Below are 14,076 nucleotides of genomic sequence, written 5' to 3'. Positions count from 1 at the left end.
AGGAACGAGTTGGTTTTGCTTCATCAAAAGTAAGAAAAGAAAAATTATAAAATTAATTAAAATTGATAAATTTAGTTAAATCGTATGAATTATATTAATAAGTATATAAATGGCATGAATTTATTGGAGTGATTAAAAATTAATTATAACATATATATATATATATATATATATATATATATATATATATATAAAGAAAATATTGTTAGCACTCTAATTGAACCAAGTTGCATATTGTATTTCTTATTTATGAATTAATGTGGTATTAAGATGTAACTGTGGAATTAGTTTGTTTAAGGCGTGGATAAAAAATATTTAAAAAGAAAAAATGATAATAAAAAAGTTATAGTTGAGTTGATGTGTTTGACTTAGCTTTTATTTATGTTAGCCCCCACGAGACCCCCGTTTTATAAGTCTGGTCTTTGCAGATTAATGTCACACGCAAAGCAGTAACTGTTTCCTTTCAGAAACATAGACGACAAGAGTGAATGAATGAATACTCAGAGTGTTGAGACCGATGGAAAATAGAGCCTAAGCATTGTTCAGCGACTGGTTTCTTTGTTGGGAGAGATTTATGATAATGACCCATAACTTCCATTTTCAGGGGCCCCCTTTTAAAAAGACTCCACCTTTACCACACACGATGTGTTTTCTGGTTGCAAGAAAGAGACTTTAAAATGGGCTTCTTCTTCAGATGATGGACTTTGTTTCTTCTTCAGATTTGGGTTCTTCAGAGAAAGTAACTGTCAACAGGATCTCATTGTTTCATACGGCCAACATTATAATGGAGATTCACAGAAGACGTTTCAAGGGAACCTTTCTTAGCTTCTTTGACTGGAATGGTAAATATCAAAAGAAGCACCTTTCTCACGATCCTAAGTTGCCTGGTAATTATCGTTGCTCTCTTTTGTATTGTTTTATTGTTCTTATTTGTTACACTTCTGTCTTGCTTCCTTTGTTCAAAAGTTGTGTACCTTTTTCAATCATTAGTTATTGTATGGAGTGAAGTGAGTCTGATTGGCCTGTTCTAAACATTTATGCTGCATGTACTTTAGAAATTTCAAAGCAAGGAAAGGAAAACGTGGACAATTTGCCAAAGTCAGAGGTCGATAAGGTGTGAATTTGTTCAGCCTTTCACAATCCAAGAGTTATTTGTAACTTTTTCTGTTTTTGTTTTTTCTGCCCTTCTTTCATGATACGGTTTATTTTTTGTTGGTTGTTGCAATTGTTTCAGATGGAAATGAATGACAATGGAGGAAATCCTAGTAACAATGCAAGTTCTGATTTTGATTGTGCCATATCAATTAGTAGTGATGAAGGGTGTCAGACTAAAGCCCCGGGGTTAGTAGCCAGACTCATGGGTTTGGATTCACTGCCAGTTTCAAATGTCTCTGAGCTCTCTTCATTATCCACTTCCTTATATGGCTCCAACTCTCTTGGATCTTCTCGTACTCCTGATGAGGATGTTCTTCACTCAACGGTTGACTATTGTTGTAATGTTGATTCGATAAACATGGGACTTAATTCGGTGAAGTCTTCTTGGAGAGTCATGGAACCAAAAGAGAGAAATCCAGCCATGAAAAGATTTCAGACTGAAATGTTACCTCCAAGGTCTGCCAAAACCATTCCAGTTACTCACCACAAACTTTTGTCTCAACCTAAGCATGCAGCTCAAATTATGGAGGCAGCTGCCAAGATAATTGAGGTAAGTCCCCAGCCATGTAAGAGGAACAGAATGTCTTCTGCTGGACCTTCATCTGTACCCTTAAGAATTCTTGAGCTGAAAGAGAAATTGGAAGCTTCCCAACATGAGTCCAAATTCACAGGTAAGTACACTGCTAACCCTCTGAATGGCAAGCCTGGTGAGAGGAGAAATAGTTTATGTAAATCTACTCCAAGTTCACCAGGTTCAAGAGATTCAGAAAAAAACAGTTCTTGCCGGTTGTCAAGCAAAAGAAAATCTGCTTCACTTGCAATTCCATCTAGAACCAATGTTCAGAGCTGTGATGAATTGACTTTGAATGGTAATAGGGGATGTGTGAAGCAGAAGGAACATAATGATATCAAATCAAACCAGTTGTCTCGGAGCCAGAAGAAACGAAGCACAGACCGAGCCAGAGTCATTCAGCAGAAAGCTTGTAATGGCCAGAATAGTAATGTGCTTGGGAAGAATAACCAAAAACTGTGTAGTGAAACCACCAAAGGTAACCCGACTTCCAAGGCATACTCGCATAAACCAACACAAAATTGGTCTCCAGAAAGTTCTACTAGAGCAAAGAAGACCACAAAAAGGGGTGTTGTAAAAACCAACACCGAGCCCAAAGGGTCAGACACAAGGGTAACAGGTGCTACCAAATCAGTTTCCAAAAGAAAGAGCATTTCCCAAAAGAAAAACTATATGAATAGGGTTGTTCACAATGAGGCAAGAGGCACTGATACTGCGGCTAATAGTTATGAAAACAAGTCTATAAAATGCAATATTACAACTGACGGAAGTATTAATCAGGATGCATTTAGTATGAAAGGAAGCAATGGTGTGATTTCATTTATATTTACATCTCCTTTGAGAAGAAAAAGGCCTGAGTTACAGTCCTCCATTGAGGAAATGGTGGAAACAAGGAACAAAACTGATGTCAATTCTTGTAGCAATAATATGATCAATCCCAGAAAATCATCATTATCTCCTCCCAGGTTACATGTAATAGATGGTGAGGCTTTAAGTGTCCTTTTGGAGAGAAAGCTGCAAGAATTGACATCTAGAATTAACCCAACTCAATGCTCTGTGATGAAAGAATGGTCTTCTGCTGGTTTGGAAGACAGAAGTTTTCACCCCAACCTGGTTAGTAATAAATTGGACAGCAGGCATGACAATTGTTTGTCAAATGATAGCATGGTGCTTAGTATGAATCAGCAACCACAGGTCTCTTTCATATCTTTTATAGGATGATATGGGGATTTGTCTGATACGATCTACATACTATTAAATTATTCCTTTCAAATTTAATTAAATATTTGATATTTTTTGAAGTTTGAACTGAAAAGAACGGTATAGCAATCAATTACTCTTCCCTTGTGCAGACATCAGAATCAATAGAAGGGCCTAGCTGCAGCAGCAACAGCGAAAGCAGAAATGAAAGTTACTTAGATAGTGCATATGGTAATGCCTTAGTATTTATTTTTTTTTTGCACTTCCTTGAGCATATTTTTTATCCAAATCTAAAAGAAAAACCAGTGGCTTCGCTTTCTTATAGATTTATAATTGAATACTGCATAAAGTTTATGAAACTTCAAGCAGGGAGGGGAGTTATTAGAACAGTCACTGAGCTAGATGTGGCAATGAAGCTATGCAGACGTTGCAGAAAATTCTAAATAACTGTCCAATTTTGCTTTACAATGGTGTCTTTATTGCAGTTTCAATTGAATGTCTAACATCCAGCTTGCCATGCATGTATAATGAAGATAATTCATCAAGTTTAGGTCATGAAAAAATAACTGTTAGAAACTTTCTGGGTTCCTTAACACCCATCCATATTTACTCTTTTTAGGCAGCACAGTTTATTCTTCCATGCAAGATGAAGAGCTATCTGATTTTTCTCCAATGAATGAATCTCTGCCACTTGAAAACGAGGCCGAATGGTCTGAGCAAAGCTCTTGCATAGTGATGGGAGAGGACATGGTTGCCATTGAACAATCAAGTATAATGTCAAATTCAGTAGAGTTTACAAGATTATCTGGGAACGTGGAATTTGATTACATAAAGGATATACTCTACAGTGCAGAGCTGATGACAGAAAAATTTTTGATGGGTGAGACAGATAAGATCATAATGCCAAATCTCTTTGATCTGTTGGAGACTAAGAGCACTGTGGCAGAAAGCTATGAAGAGTACTCTAAGATCGAGAGAAAGGTTATATTTGACACAGTGAGTGAATGCTTAGAGTTAAGATGTAGAAAAGTTTTTGTTGGAAGCTGCAAAGCAATGCCTAAATGGATGGCTTCAGTTCAGAAGAAGAGCTCTTTAGCTGAAGATTTGTACAAGGAAATGTTGAACCTTAGGAGCATGGAAGAATCAGTGGTGGAGGAACTAGTCTACAAGGACATGAGTACTCCATCGGGTACATGGCTTGAGTTTGACACTGAAGCATTTGAAGAAGGTTTAGAACTTGAGTTTGATGTTGTCACATGTTTGATTAACGAATTGGTTTCTGATTTGTTGCAGGTTTTTTAATTCCTCAGCAACATTTTTCAGTGTATGTATACATAATCACATGGTAGGCTTTGTAATAGTTTTCTATTATTGTAAACAACCATACCATCAAGATTTCCTTGTAGGATCTTTCATTGGATACTCATTATTTTTCTGCTTATTGACCGGTAGAATTTATCTTAGGACAATGATATTTTGACAATTCTTTTTTAACAACTTTTTTACAACAGGACACGTGTCATCGTTTTATTTATTTGATTGAATTTATGTTTAAAAAAATATTTGAAACGGACTAATCATAGACTGTCACGTATGCATTGTCAAAAAGTTGTCCAAAAAAAATTGTTAAAGAGACTTTTTCCTTTATCTTAATAGTTAAAAGGTCTAATTGTGTATTATTCTCCCTAGTCTCAAATTTTTGTCCTTTAAAAACAAAGTTACTAGTACATTTTAAATGTTAATGAGACATTAAAATAAATCTTCAAGTTAGCAACATTACATGAGAACTTAACACTTATTTCATTTTCTTTAGCACTTGTTTGTTCTCTACTGCAAACAAAATATCATATTAGAAATCTGAGACAAATTTCTCTGTAAGCACACATTTAGAAAAAAAAATTATAAGAGTTATTTCTTAAATTAATGTAGAAGTTTAAAATAAGAATTTAGATTGAATAATGATACTTTTAAGGTAATGTTACAGCAATGTAGAAAAAAGAGAAAGTAAATAATGTTCTGGGACAGAAAGTGAAAGAAAAAAGATATTGTACTATAGATGGGTTATATGAATAACAAAATCTCATGTAGATTATATTGGTCTTTTAGAAAAGGATACACACTGGTTTTAAAAATGTGACTTGCATTGATTTTATCTTATTTATGATTAAAAATTTATTGCACGGTCAAAAATTATATTAAATTGAAAATTAATTTGTCATAATTGAACTTAGGGTTAAATATGTTTTTAGTCCCTATATTTTGGGGCGATTTTGGTTTTAGTCCCTCTTTCAAACTATAGTACAATTTAGTCCTTCAACTTTAGAAAACTCTAGTTTTAGTCATTTTTACCAAATTTTTTAAACTTTATTTGCTGTTTCAAGCACCTTACATTATAGCATTTGGATTGTTTACACTATTTGACACATTTTTGCTTCAATGTTAACTGAGAAACGCGTTTGAAATAATAAATAAAGTTAAAAAAATTTGGTGAAAAGGACTAAAACCAGAGTTTTCTAAAGTTGAAGGACTAAATTGTACTATACTTTGAAAGAGGGACTAAAACCAAAATCGCCCCAAAGTACAGGGACTAAAAACATATTTAACCCTTGAACTTAAAATTAATTCCTAAATTATTTTTTGTTTATCAACTTGTATTGCACTAAATTATCCTATTAATTGAATTGAACCGTTATGAATATGTACTTAAATTACACTAATTTTAAACTGACCTTCATTATTTTTTAATCGAAATGCATTAATTTTCAACCGAACTTTCAATATTTTTTAATTAAAAAACTAAAAAAATTAGTATTTATCTGTTTTATTCATAATATATGTTTTTCATAAACAAAAAAGAAATACATACTGTTTCGGTTGGGTTTGGAGGTCCCTTGTAACCTTCCTAGTGGGGACTTGTTGGAGGCTGGACGATCATCATTGTCCTCTTCAAACTCGAAGTTGTTCGTTCTCCCTCTTTCCTTCTTCTCCAAGCCGAGCGGAGCGGGTACCTGCCAAAAGCACTCCGACGCTCAAGTCAGCAAAAGTGGTGTGTATCATATATATAACGTGTCTGAAATCATACCTGAGACCCTTATTTATACTAGCTGTAATGGGCTTTTACCTTTCGTGGGTCTGATGACGGCCCAATCACACCTTAACCTCCATTAGGGGCTTTAATGAATTATTATCGTTTATAATTTATCCATGTGGTTGGCCTAGAAGGTCGGCCTGGAGGCCTGGATAGTCGGCCTGATGGTTGGTCGGCTTGGAAGGTCGGTCTGGATGATCGACCTAGTGGTTGGTCAGCCAAGAAGGTCGGCTTGGTGATCGGTCGGTCTAGATGGTCAGTCTGAATGATCGACCTAGTGGTTGGTCAGCCTGGAAGGTCGGCCTGGTGATTAATCGGCCTGGAAGGTCGGCTTGGAAGGTCAGCCTGATGAATGGTCGGCCAGGAAGGTTGGCCTGGAAGGACTGCACGGACGGCCATATGGGAGGACCGTATGGTCATTGGGAAAGACCGTACGGTCAGGTGGAGGGGTCGTACGGTACACATACAATTAAGTAGATAGAAAAAAATTGTTTCTACCCAATAACATGGGTTCTCCCATAAAACTGAGTATTGATCGAGCTGGCACTAGTTGAAAATCAACGAAATTCGATTCACATGACCACGAATGGTCAATACGGTTTCGATCGAAAATCAACCAAATTTAATCGAGTTAATTCCAGTCAAAAATTGACCGAATTCAACCGAGTCAAACATAGCTGAAACTGAGTTGAATCAATTCCAACCAAAATTCGACTAAGTCAATCTTGTCAAAAATCAGTCAAATTTGACTAAGTCAATCCTAACCAAAGTTTGGTCTAATCAATATTAACCAAACTAAACTACAACTTTAAAAACTTTCAAACAAATAAAGATATAAAATAAATTAATTTTAAGTTAATAAATAGTTAACTAAACTATAACTGGTTCAATTTTCTAAAATTAAACTATAAAATAATAATGTTGAATAATTATTATAAATAGTTGAGTTTTTTTATTCAATATAATATAATTAATTGATAGTGGACTCTACCCCTTGTTAATCCCTCAAGCATCAACTCTTAATAATGGCCCTAGATAAATAATTTGAGCGAGTTTACACATTATATTTGTATATGTATAATAAATGTTGATTACCTCAAATACACAAATACTAACTAACAGGAAAGTGCATTACAATATAAACATAATAAACACGCAGGCATAATTTGGTAAAGAACAAAAAAATATATGATAAGCTTGAAATTTAAAACAGACACAACTATCCCAATTATAAGTGCATTGAATTGAACAGCTTCTGTGTAAATGTTTGTATACACTTGAGACAATAGGTTTTTTATTATAATATGTCTAATTACAAGTCAAACTCTCCTAATTCTGGTTAGAAACTTAATTAAATGATATTCTATCTTAAACCGTTTGACTTTGACCACTCGGTCTTTTTAATAAAGACCACTTAAATCTAGTTGTGGATCAATTATTTTCTAAGAGTCCATCTTTTATAACTCCTTATTTCAAATTCGTTTTTTGTTCGTCCACAACGATTAAAGGTGCCTTAGACCTCTATTATAGTTTTTCTAATGAGTTTCTTATTATAGTTTGTCTAATTATAGTATAAACTCCTCTAATCTTAATTAGAGACTTAATAAAAAATGATTTTCTATCTTAGACTCTTTGACCTTAGTTGCTCCATTTTTCTCTGACTTTTTAATAGTTTGATTCCAATTACCATATGGTTCATACTATACATAAAGGATTAGAAAGGAAATCGTTTTCTTAGATTTAGTTCATATTATACATAAAGGATTGTAATGAATGAAAGGAAATAATTTCTTTAGATTCAGTGTAAGCAAAATGAACTTATGCTCCTTTTCATCATGACTAAACAATTCTTGTACACTCACATGTTTTGTAAGATGAAATTAAATTTAAAATTTACTTTTTAATACATATGTTATCAAAACCAAAACTAACTATAATTTTATGTTTAAGTCTATTACGTTATTAAAGTATGAGAAATTATTCTTTAACACATCTAAATTTTTTACATTCATTTGACACTATTTTTATTTACTTTTTACTTTCTTCTTTCTTGAAAAACTACAAAATTTTACACTTTTTGGACCATTTCATCCTTGTATTATGTGTTAAATGAATGTAAAAGTGTGTCATGGTATTATTACTCTTCAACTATATACTTTAACTAGAATATAATCTTGTTCACTTTTAAATCTTAAAAATACAAGAGGATCAAGTTAAGTTGAGTTGTTTTTGTTTTTGTTTGTGATGTACATAAACAACGTACTTTGATGAACTGATAAACGATAACTGAAAGAAGTTAACCCATGATAGAGACAAAGCATGAATGTGTTGAAGAGTAAGCCATAGAAGAAAAGAAACACCAAAGAAAATAGAGAAATGATTCTTTCACTCACCTCAATTTTTACATTTATTTGAAATTATTCTTACTTTTTTACTTTCTTTTTTCTTGAAAAATTATAAAATTTTATACTTTTTATACCATTTTATCCTTATATTTTGTGTCAAATGAATGTAAAAATGTGTGATGATATTATTATTCAATAAAATAATAGTTTTTGGATTATAATGAAAATGAAGGAGGTTGTTATTGGTGCGCACATGGGTCCTCTCTCTGAGAGAGAAAAAGTGTTCTTGACTTTTTAAGTTGATGCAATTGTTGAGAGAGAGAGAGGATTTTATTGTGTTATTTTTGCCTGCATTGTCAACGCACCACACATCTCATAACACAACAATCAAACCATTTATTACAACACAACATCGCATGTGCTTTCTTTCTTATTTCCTTCTCTTTCTGTTACCTTTCTCCTTCCTTCCATCTTCTCAGATCTCCCGTCAACTTTCCTCAACACACCTACTTCATTCATCAACTCTATTATTACCACTAATCATCCTCATTCAAAGCTACAAAATATCAAATTTAAACAATACTTTCTAATACTACTTAATTTTATAACATCTATTTAGAAAAAATACATTTAAAATTACTTTTATTTTATTAAAAAATGTTTTAAACCTAACTCAATCTCACAAAATTAGCTTGTAAAGAAAGGTCTGTATTTTATTTATATATTATTTTAATTGACAATTTTATTCCACCCGTTATCATAACACTATCGAGTCACTATCGGACCACTCATTTTTACTATCACGTTTGATATGTCTATACGTCAGTGTGTTAAAAGTCTCACATCGACTAAAAATAAAACTAAATTATAATATATCAGTGAAACGTAAATCTCATCTCAGAAACTGATTTTATAAAATTAAGTTAGACTTAGAAATCCGCTTCTAATACACTTGTTAAAAATAGAAAATATAAAGGAATGAGCATCTTCCTCGGAGTTTCATTCACCTTTTCTAATGAAGCTCAATTATTAACTGACATTGAATCGGATCAGAATAGCTACATTTCTAATTTAGATTAGATTTCCGTACTCCAAATTATTTGCTGGGGATGGGGAAATGATAAGTGAATGAATTAAAATAATAAATTGTATAATTAATTTTTAGTTAGAACAGGTTTTAAAATTATAAATTAAGAAACTAAGAAATTAACAGTAATTATTTTGGTTTGTTTAAAACTTTTGGAGGAAGAAAAAAGAGATGCAGGTAATGTTATTTGGTAACAGTGGTTCCATGTGAGGTAGATGTTCCATCCCAAGTAAACCACTGATATTCTTTGATTTCTTGGGTTTGGAGAAAACTGAAAAGAGTCTCTGTTTTCTATGATGTTCAGTTTTTCACAGATTAATATGCTATGTATCTTCTTTCTAGATCATTAATTTAATCCTTTTTTTAATTGCGTAATGATGCTATTATTAAAATAATGCTCCACACATCCACCGGAACTGGAGGAGCATCCTATGCTTTCTAATCTTCTCAATTATTTCATTAATTTCGCTATTACCACAATTTATTGAACTCCATTTTTTATATATGCTTTCTACAAATAATAATGATATTTATAATTTTTACTCAGCAATCCTATTTTTCTTTGCATGTCTTGATTCATTACTATGTATAAAAAAAAGTCAACATTTCAAGGACGCCTGAGTTCTGAATCTTAGAAAGTAATAGAAAAAAAAAATTCAAAATTAAGTTTATATATTTTAAAATTGAAAATATATAATCTTTTTATGTCATGAAAAGGTTTAACTATATTTCTTTTATTTTTCTAAAGATTTTTAAAAATAAAACCGTTCATATAATTTCTCGGCTTCAGAAATAATACTTATCAATCCAACCTTAAAGAAATTATAGACTTTAAGCTAATTATTCGTTATTGTTGAAAGTTATAACTGAATAGTATAATAATTCATACTCGATTAAGATGTTTAGTAAAAAAATTCTATCTGTTTTGGAAAGATTTATTAAATAATAGTTTTGACTCCTAAAATTATAAATATTAAAAAAATATATAAATATGTGTAATATAAAAAGAATAATAAAACTCGTAAACATCTTATTGTCATGCTTGTTTATGCTAAAATAAACTAAAGTACATGTTTATATATTTTTTTAAGGAAATGATAAGTAAATCTCTAAAACGAATGTGATAGAATAGTATAAAAAATGAATATCACTAGTAAGAAAGAAAGATGACTAAGATACTTCTACCGTAATTTTTTTTACTTTAACTTTTTGTTTTTTTTTTTTTAAAAAAAAACTTAATACCTCTATTGATCCTCGTATTTGTATGTCAATCTCATTTTGCTCCCCAAGTTTTGAACTGTCTCAATTGGGTCATAATTTTTGTAAAAATGTACATATTTTACCCCTTAACCGTTAAGTTGTCTCAAACGGCGTTAATTGATGGTGAGATGAATTTTTTTATTTTAGGCTTAATTCCTCCCTTGATCCTTATGTTTGTGTGAAAATCTTAGTTTCGTCCTCAAGTTTTTTCTCAAGTCCTTATGAAATGCAAACACTTTACAACGTTTTATCCTAACCATTAAGTGTATTAAGACGGCATTAACTTTGAATTGAGCAGTAATATTTTTTTTGATGTTTTAAAATCATTAAATCCACGTGGCTATGGTCTTTCTTTTTCCTTCCAATCACTTGTCACATTTCACTCATTCCTCCATCCTCAAACCCCCCGACTCGCACCTTTTCTCCCTCTCAAACTAAAAAATGTCGCCGTTGTGAATAGTTCAAAAATTATGACCCAATTGAGACAGTTCAAAACTTGGAGATCGAACTGAGATTTTCACACAAACATAAGGATCAAGAGAGAGATTAAGCCTAAAATAAAAAAAATCATCTCAACACCAATTAACACCGTTTGATACAACTTAACAGTTAAGGGGTAAAATATGTACATTTTTTACAAAAATTATGACTTAATTGAGACAGTTCAAAACTTGAGGACGAAACTGAGATTTGCAGACAAACTAATGAAGGTATTAAGCCTTTTTTTAAATAAACCGGAACAGTTACAAATTTAGAAAATGATCTAAAAGGAAATCATATGATCACAAAAATAATTTTTTTAGTTTAATAATTTTATTTCTATGATTTAAAATGTTTCTAAATAAAAATAAAATTACTCAAATTTTAAATTTCATCTTTGACATGATAAATTTTAAATTAATTTCTAAATTTAAAAACTAATTTAAACATTAATTTCTTCATTTATAACTAATTTTAAAAATCAATTTAAATATTAATTCATAAATTTATTATTACTATTTATTTATAATAAAAACTATTTTATATATAAATATTTTTTAGTTTAATAATTATAATTTAGTCATTAATTATTTTTATTCTTTAAATTTGATTATTATTTATTATTAATTTTTTAATATCTTACCATAGTCATCATCCACATAAATTAACTAATTTCCTTAATAACACGGAAACAAATTGTGTAAAATAAATAATAAAAAAATATTATTTTTTAATAAATGAATTTTTTAAATAAACAATTATTTTAAAAATTACGTCATAAACACAGTTTAAGCATGTTTTCCTTATTTTAAATGAAATTATATACCAGTTTAACAATCACCATTTCATTTATTTATTTATTTATCAGTAGGCTCAGAAGCCAAAAGTGAGTGAATAAACATTTTTTTTTTCTTGAATATGGGAAACAGGAAAAACCATCTGGAAGGTTTTTGAAAGGAACTTATGGGACTTAAATAATGTGAAATAAAAATAGGTTATAACAAATTTTTGTTTTATTAGAGTGGATGTATATATTTCTATTCAAATTTCTTAGGATTGAAAGTAACTTTTTTAAATACTATATGTCTACTATTAGAGACAAAATTAGATGAATTTCTAGCACGTGTACACTTTTGACTAGTTTATAGGTATGATAATTTACTTTAATTTAATATTTTTTCAAAATTAGATATGATAACTTTATTCAATAAAATTTACTTATCTTATTTATCAAGGTAACTTTTATTTGAAATAGTGGTTTACACTAAATATTTTGTCTCCATTTAATTTTTTTAATAATTAAAATCTAATAATAAAAACTAATGTAATGACCTTATCATCTTATACGATTAATTTCTTATTATATATATATATATATATATATATATATATATATATATATATATATATATATATATTTATTTATTTATTTGTGTGTGATTGTAAATTTATTTAATTGAAAGATTTGAATAAATAGCATTTGTGCTTATGTGTACAAGTTGACTTTTATAAATTTTTTCTTCGTTTTAAAATATTCAAAGTTTATTTCAAGAGCATGATAATACTCATGAAGAAGATACAGTAAAGTATTATAAAATAGATTTTTTATTTATGCAATCAAATAATAATTATAATTTTAAAACTATATTTTGTTCTTGTTACTTGTAGATTAATATTAAGTGTCTGAAATGTATAACTATATTTTTGTTTAACTTTTTTGTTTATTTCAGTTCGTTCAACCTTATTATTTATATGTAAATTTATATACTGCTATTGAGATAAATGTGTATTTATGGCATATGTGTCAAATAATGATATATTTAATATTAAAAAATATTTATAAAGATTGTAAACCTTTGTGTTTTCTATGTTTTAAGTGGAAATTCAGAGAACAAAATTTATGGATGGAATAAAGGCTAAACTACACATTCAATCTAGAAAGAAGAGATTAAAGATAATGATATTTTAAGATGTAAAAATCAAAATTATGTTTATTAGAACTATAGAAAAAAATATAGAATGGATAATGATATTATTTGTAATGAATATTAATAGGTAAGTACATTATTTGTAATCAATATTTAATGGTTATATGAATTATATATATTCACTTTTATTTGTGATAAATTAAAATATGATTTATTCTTATGCATAGTGGCGAAGTTAAATAAAGAGAGAAATAAAACGAAAAAATCAATGGTATTGAAATAAATTTGACTAAATAAGTTTGATAGTGGCAAAGTATACGTCATTTAATGAGTGTTTTTATTTAATGTACTGTAAATAAACACTCAATAAATCACTCTTTAATATGTGTTGTGAATGAAAACATTCATTAAATGACATAAACTTTCCTTAGCCAAGTCTGTATTATTGAGTGGTGTTCTTTGGTTAATAATTTCATAGTTTTTTCTTGTTGTTATTGGGTCAAATTTGATCTAATTCAATTTGAATTAATCAATTATTGGTTGAGTGATAAGTTTTGTAATTGAATTCAAGTTTTTACCAAAATTGATAAGTGACATTAATATATTTAATTTTCTATATTGTTCTATTATTTAATTATATATTTTTGAAATGTTAAATTATTTAGTTTTTAATATGGTACATAAAGATTTTTTTTGAATTTTTAAATGCATTATAGAGGATGTTTTCATATTTATATTTACAAAAAGAAAAACACACATATTAACACTAAAGATTTATACTCAAGTTATTTCATGTCAACATTCTAATCACTTTATCCAAACTTTGGAAATACTGTTTATCTAATATGTTCCAACGTTTTACTTCTACTAAAAACCCCTGTGGTAATGATAAGTTATATCATCAATCAAAATATTATATATATATATATATATATATATATATATATATATATATATATATA

The 14,076-nt window shown here is 29.6% G+C and overlaps 1 protein-coding gene across 1 annotated transcript; it reads left to right on the top strand.

Annotated features, from left to right (window-relative positions):
• Positions 1–314: 314 nt before the first annotated feature.
• LOC106771019 lies at positions 315–4,399 on the top strand. The gene is made up of 5 exons (XM_014656897.2): positions 315–887; positions 1,056–1,114; positions 1,235–2,920; positions 3,079–3,157; positions 3,546–4,399. The coding sequence occupies exons 1-5, from the start codon at positions 695–697 to the stop codon at positions 4,226–4,228; spliced, it is 2,700 nt and encodes an 899-aa protein (XP_014512383.1). The 5' UTR covers positions 315–694; the 3' UTR covers positions 4,229–4,399.
• The last annotated feature ends 9,677 nt before the right edge of the window (positions 4,400–14,076 follow it).

Source organism: Vigna radiata, chromosome 8 (assembly GCF_000741045.1).
Source record: "Vigna radiata var. radiata cultivar VC1973A chromosome 8, Vradiata_ver6, whole genome shotgun sequence".
NCBI classification, from domain to species: Eukaryota; Viridiplantae; Streptophyta; class Magnoliopsida; order Fabales; family Fabaceae; genus Vigna; species Vigna radiata.
The sequence above is the reverse complement of the archived record's forward strand: the minus strand, read 5'-3'. Positions and strand labels throughout refer to the sequence as shown.

Coding starts and splice junctions, on each gene's coding strand:
- LOC106771019 (XM_014656897.2), top strand. CDS start 695: ATGATGGACTTTGTTTCTTCTTCAGATTTGGGTTCTTCAGAGAAAGTA. Junction 2,921..3,078: donor GTATGAATCAGCAACCACAG/GTCTCTTTCATA, acceptor TCCCTTGTGCAG/ACATCAGAATCAATAGAAGG. Junction 3,158..3,545: donor TTACTTAGATAGTGCATATG/GTAATGCCTTAG, acceptor TACTCTTTTTAG/GCAGCACAGTTTATTCTTCC.